The sequence below is a fragment of the Triticum aestivum genome, chromosome 3D, assembly GCF_018294505.1.
Source record: "Triticum aestivum cultivar Chinese Spring chromosome 3D, IWGSC CS RefSeq v2.1, whole genome shotgun sequence".
NCBI classification, from domain to species: Eukaryota; Viridiplantae; Streptophyta; class Magnoliopsida; order Poales; family Poaceae; genus Triticum; species Triticum aestivum.
The window spans coordinates 547,461,957-547,467,653 of record NC_057802.1 but is presented as its reverse complement, the minus strand read 5'-3'; the positions used below and the strand labels follow the sequence as shown (position 1 = coordinate 547,467,653).

Here is a 5,697-nt window from a genome sequence, read left to right as displayed (position 1 = left end):
GGTAGAATGTACAAAATTTGTGGTTTAGTAAAATGTTTGCGGCCCAAAAAGATGTTGCTGCTTCAGTAAAATGTTTGCGGGCCAAAAAAGCATGAAATCGCCGTCCGTGGGGATCGAACCCACGGCCACGTGGTTAAAAGCCACGCGCTCTACCACTGAGCTAGGACGGCTGCTGTGTTACAAATTATTCTATATCTTTTATAAACGGAGAGAAGTTTCCCATTCGTCGACCACAACTACACGAGAGAAACAGAGACCCACAGATGTGTGATGCAACAAAAGGTGGTATCTTCACGTGACCAGACATAATCCGATATACCTACCACTAAGTACCATAGAGTTCTTCCGTATTATCGATCCGTCGACTTTAGCACCGGCTGGGCTGGCCACACGTACGAAGCAGTCACAACGCTGCAAGAGAGTGAGAGCAAGCTGCGCTCGTCTCACTCCCCTGGTTACATCCACATCGCGCGTGGTTAATTTGTTTCAGGTACATCGATTCCTCCTCCGTGCTCCTCCTCACTCTACTCGAGGGGAACAATGGGCATCTTCCCGCCGTACATCTCCGGGAGCTGGCCGTCCTCCATCTCCCGCCGCAGCGTCTCCTCCAAGCTCTTGTCGTCCACGAACACGAACTGCACCGGTCAACCGAGACGATGCAATTAGCTAGGATTTGACTTCTCAATAAACATGCCCTTGAGTCTGTAAGACATTGTGGTTTCTGATATATAGAAATCGGAGAGACCGCTCTCTTTTTCAAAAATAAAAAAGCTTAACTGGTAAACATGCCCCAAAACACAAGAAAATTATCAACAACAGAGACGAGAAACAGGAACCACAATTATGTTCTTGGCCAGCAAGGTTACCTTGTCCCTGGTGTTGGCGTCGATGAAGGGCTGAACCACCTTCCACGCCTTCATGAACAGGTAGGGCACATGGATCATCAGCGCCTTGCCCAGCCTCTCCGGGTAGTAGCTCTGCAGGATCTCGATGGCCGCGATGTAGGCGCGGACGTCGCAGTTGGCGTACCCCCACCCCTTTAGATCCACGACGCACAGAAACTTCTCCTGCCCTCTAGGGATCCTACAACAATTCGACTTCAATGTCATGCTAAACTCTACCTCAAATCATGCTGATCAACAAACATGTGGGTGTGGTAACGCACTACCTGGCACACATGGCGTCGAACAAGTAGACAACATAGCCTGCAGAAAGGAGAAGAAAATGATATCAATGGCCGCTCCAAATGTTTTTTTATTGTACTCTCTCTATTTTTTTTATAAGACATTTCAGACAACTTGCTTTGTTCTGTTTTGAACAGTGTGTGAATGTCCAAAACGTCTTATAAAAATGAACAGAGGTAGTATATATCATGTCATGGTTTCATTTCTTCAAAAAAGTAAATATTTCGAGGTCACATCTTTATGATTTTTCATTCAAATAACCACTACTCAATCCGTTCCAAACTAAGTGAAGTTTTAGCTTTGTCCTAAGTTAAGCTTTTCTCAACTTTGATCAAGTTTATTGAAACATATATCAATGCCTACAACATTAAATTATTTCTGTTAGTTCCATCATAAAATATCTTTTTATACTTATTTATTGGATGTTATAGGTATTAGCACATTTTTTAATATAATTTTTGTCAAACATCCAGAAGTTTGACTTTGGATAAGTCTAAACTTCAATTAATTAGGATTGGAGGAAGCACTGGGCCTCATAGTAATAGAGTCTGTTTTGACCAGTTGATTCAGCCCACCTGCAAGCGCTGACAAGGTACAAATCCTTGGATTGTGGTTACGTGATATGACTGCGTAACAGTTGTGATTCGGAGATATTTACTATACCAACACCAGAGGTTCCTTTAAAAAAATCTAAAAAATTAGAGGTAAATACACCCGTGGTGCTTGAACTTGCCGTGGATGTTCACTTTAGTGCCTGAACTTGAAAAATACGTCAAACTAATACTAAAACTTGGCGAGACCGTGCATATACGGTGCTAATCATGTCCGTAGACATAAAGTACATCGACATGGCATCGTATGTGGCTGACGTGGCACTGACATGGCAAGGGGCCCACTTGTAGCTATGAAACAGAATAACTTAGTAATCTAAGTCTCTATGATTAGTGGGTCCGCCTGTCAGTAATTTGGAAAATTAACACAAAAATGCACTAGACGGGAATCGAACTTGCAACATGACGCTTGGTCCATGCTTGCGCTAGCCAACAAAACCAGAATTGTATTGACGATAATGTTGGCCCCTCTGGCTTAATGTAGTTGAACCAAAAACTGTGGTGTACAACAACCGGCTGCAGGTAGTGGCCCATTTTGCACAGGCTATTTTTTATTGTAAATAATAATCATAATAATTAAAGTTAGATTCAAATATTCACGTGTAATAAATAATTACCTCATGCTACACAAATATCCGTAAGGCGGTATGCAATAAAATAATTTATTTTTTATAAAATACTATTTCAAAAATAATCCATGGGTATTAAAACATGTTTTTAAATACAAACATTTAAAATACACAGTCATGGATTATATTTAACAATTATATGAATATTTAAAATAGATAGTAATGAAATAATATATGAATAATAACAATGTTTGTATAGTATAAATAATATATTTCTTTTATATTACAGTTTGTAAATATTATTTCCATTATTGAAACGTTTTAATATTTATATGAATATTTTTAAATGTTTGTATTTGCAAACATTTTTAAATACTCAGAGGTTATATTTAAAATATTAACTAGCAATGCACCCGTGCGTTGCAACGGATCCAAAGTAAATTAATACTTGTTCACATACTTGAAAGAAAACACTCTAGTTTTGATATACATATATCATTAAAAATATATTATGTTTCACTCAAAAATATTCGTCGGGCTGTTTTGATGAGGTGAGGGAGAGATGTGGTTGATTTCAAGATACTAAGGTGTTTTCTGGACATTGAAGCAGAGAAGTGGACTATTTTTGCAAAAAGGCCACAACTTACCTCACAATTTATAGATGTAGATCTAATGGTCAAAAATGACGGATGACAGACACACCATCATCACCAACTGAATCTTTTATAGGAGTAGAGATTTCTAAATCATAAGTTAATATTTCTAAAAATTATAGTTTTAATAAGTTATTTTATTGTATACCTCTAGATATTATATTGTGTGCACACTAATATTTGTGTGGCATGAGGTAATTATTAATAACACATGAATATTTGATTCTAACTTTTCTTATTATGATTATTGTTTACTTTTAAAAAAATAACGTGTGTAAAATGAGGCATTGGCTGCAGCCCATTTATGGACAGAAGAGTTTTAGTTAAAATACATTAAGAATGAGAGGCTATCTTAGTTAGCAAATCATATTCTATGTTGTGGCTAGTGCGACCAGCTCACAAGCGGCAGGCTGCCGGTTCAAGTCCATTCCGGCGCATTTTCAATATTAATTTTGCTAACGTACTGACAGGCAGGCCCGCTAATCATAGAGGCAGATAGTATTCAAGTAATTTTGTTTTGCAGATATAAGTGGGCCCCATGCCATGTCAGTGCCACATCAGCCATATACGGTGCCATATCGACGCACTTTACGTCTATAGACCGGATTAGCACCGTATTTGCACGTTCGTGCCAAATTTTAGAACCAGTTTGGCGTATTTTTTAAGTTCAGGCACTAAAGTGAACGTTCATGGCAAGTTAAAGCACCGCTGGTGTATTTACCTCAAAAAATTATCACTGCAAAACATGCACTTTCAAATTCCACTCCATTTAGCAGCAAAGAAATCATGAGAGCGAAGGTGAGATGTGTGAACGTACGCTTGAAGCCGGCCATGTCGCGGGTGGCAGAGAAGTGCTTGGCGGGGAAGGCGAGCATGACGGGGCGGCCGGCGCGGTCGGCCCCGGCCATGTAGGCCATCTCGTGCGACAGCTCCGTCCGCACCAGCTCCGCCGGCATGACGCCGCCCAGCACGGCCTCCCGCCTCCACGCCACGAACTTGAGGAGCATCGCCGAGGCCTTGCCGACGGCATGGCCGCGCGCCCGCAGGAACCGCCGGAGCGTCAGGTTGTCCACCTCCTGCAAGCGTCGTGGTCAGTACGTTCGATCCGGTGAATTATGAATTACCACTAAACTATTCGAGAAAAAGGGGAATTACTAAACTGAATCAATTAAATTACTGCTGAAATGTTCTTGCTTCACGCGCCATGTGCGCTGGTGATTCGGGCATATTCGATCCGTTGTACTATATGCTTGCTTCAATAATTATCGTGGCTGGGTTCAAAATAAATAAATTATCGTGGCCATGCTTCACGTGGCCACGACTTTGCGTTTGCTAGCTAGAGAGAGGTGAAGCGGGCGGCACACCCGTTCCCATCACTTGTACCGGATATTTGCTTATTCGGTCAACGATCAATTTGTTAGGAAGAATCCCCATCAGCTAGCTTAATCAATTGATTTTTTCCATACAACCAACTACTAACAAGACGTTAACTGGTGACTGGTGACAGCGTCAATAGCACTGTACGCATTACTGGGCAATTAAAGTAACATGTTACCGGCCATAAAATACTTATAAAGTATGTCGTTGTTTGTGTTCTGCTCCCAAAGGCCAGGAGAAGAGTTGGATCGACCGGCCGGGCAAAAGAAACAACAAGAATACGGCCGGGGACGGGGATTTTCGGCTGGTTGCAGAATCAGATCGACCACCGTGAGATGGCAGAAATCCGTCAAAGCATGTATATGCATCGACAGATCGTCCCTCGGAAGGAAGACGACGAAGGAGAACAAGCGTTTATCGGACGGAGCTACCCAAGATGAAGGAGCGTACCTTGACATGCGGGTCCTGGGCTTCCGCCATGGCCCTCAGCTCGGCGACCTTGAGCCACTCCCCTTCCCCTGCGTTCCCTCCCCCCATGCTGCTCGCCATCGATCTCCTCTCCTCCACGCTCCCGTCCTTCTTACTGGTACTCTGGCTCTGTGAGTACTTTTGGAGCGCGGAATAGTCTCTGTCTCTCTGGTCTGACTGGCTGCAGGGAAGCTAGCTGTGTAGACGCCACGTGATTGACTAGGCGTTAGGCCAACTCCACCGCGTGATCCCGTCCCATCCGGCCCCGTCTGTCTGAGGTAAGAACAAATCAGACGGCCCAGCGCGCGACGGCCTGAACCCATCTGGTTCGTTTTGTGTCCGGGCAGACCCATTTCGAGCGCAAACATGCGTTAGATTTGGGTCGCGGCGGACAGCAAACGGACGTGTCGCTCGTCCGTGTCGGGGCCGCACGGCAGGCGGCTACCTACCTCCCACCCGTCAACACCAATGCGCACGCGCGGCCGGCCCCACCTGTCATCCGCTCAGGCGATGGGTCGTCGTCCACACTCCCCACTTCAGCCCGCTGCCTCCTCGAAACCCGACACCCCCAAACCCTAGCCTCTCCCCGTCCTCGAACTCGCCGGCCGGCCGCCTCGCAGCCATGGGGCTATGGAACCACGGCCGCAAGGGGAAGCACGACCGCCAGGCTGGCTCCTCCTCAGGACGCTGCCGCGGCTCCGTAAAAAAGGAGGCCGCATCGCCACCGCGTCGGCCCCCCGCGCCTGCCCCATTCACCATCGGCCCTAGGGCCGCCGGCGAGCGTGACCGGCAGTACATCAACGCGGATGTATGCCGGCGCTATTGGGAGGCGAGG

General features: G+C 45.1%; 1 protein-coding gene and 1 non-coding gene across 2 annotated transcripts; both read right to left on the bottom strand.

Annotated features, from left to right (window-relative positions):
• Positions 1-98: 98 nt before the first annotated feature.
• Positions 99-170, bottom strand: TRNAK-UUU (transfer RNA lysine (anticodon UUU)). Its single transcript has one exon. It is a non-coding gene; the product is annotated as a tRNA-Lys (tRNA).
• Positions 171-173: 3 nt separating this feature from the next.
• On the bottom strand, positions 174-5,059 carry LOC123080384 (phosphatidylinositol transfer protein 3). Its single transcript, XM_044503291.1, has 5 exons — positions 4,845-5,059; positions 3,835-4,093; positions 1,169-1,205; positions 867-1,083; positions 174-635 (listed from the first exon to the last, which is right to left on the bottom strand). The coding sequence occupies exons 1-5, from the start codon at positions 4,941-4,943 to the stop codon at positions 525-527; spliced, it is 723 nt and encodes a 240-aa protein (XP_044359226.1). The 5' UTR covers positions 4,944-5,059; the 3' UTR covers positions 174-524.
• Between the last annotated feature and the right edge of the window lie 638 nt (positions 5,060-5,697).

What these genes read in the sequence shown, in the direction of transcription:
- LOC123080384 (XM_044503291.1), bottom strand. Translation starts at nt 4,943, where the DNA reads ATGGCGAGCAGCATGGGGGGAGGGAACGCAGGGGAAGGGGAGTGGCTC. An exon ending in CCCAGGACCCGCATGTCAAG is followed by an intron (nt 4,094 to 4,844) that starts GTACGCTCCTTC and finishes CGACGCTTGCAG; the next exon opens with GAGGTGGACAACCTGACGCT. An exon ending in ACGCCAACACCAGGGACAAG is followed by an intron (nt 636 to 866) that starts GTAACCTTGCTG and finishes TGACCGGTGCAG; the next exon opens with TTCGTGTTCGTGGACGACAA.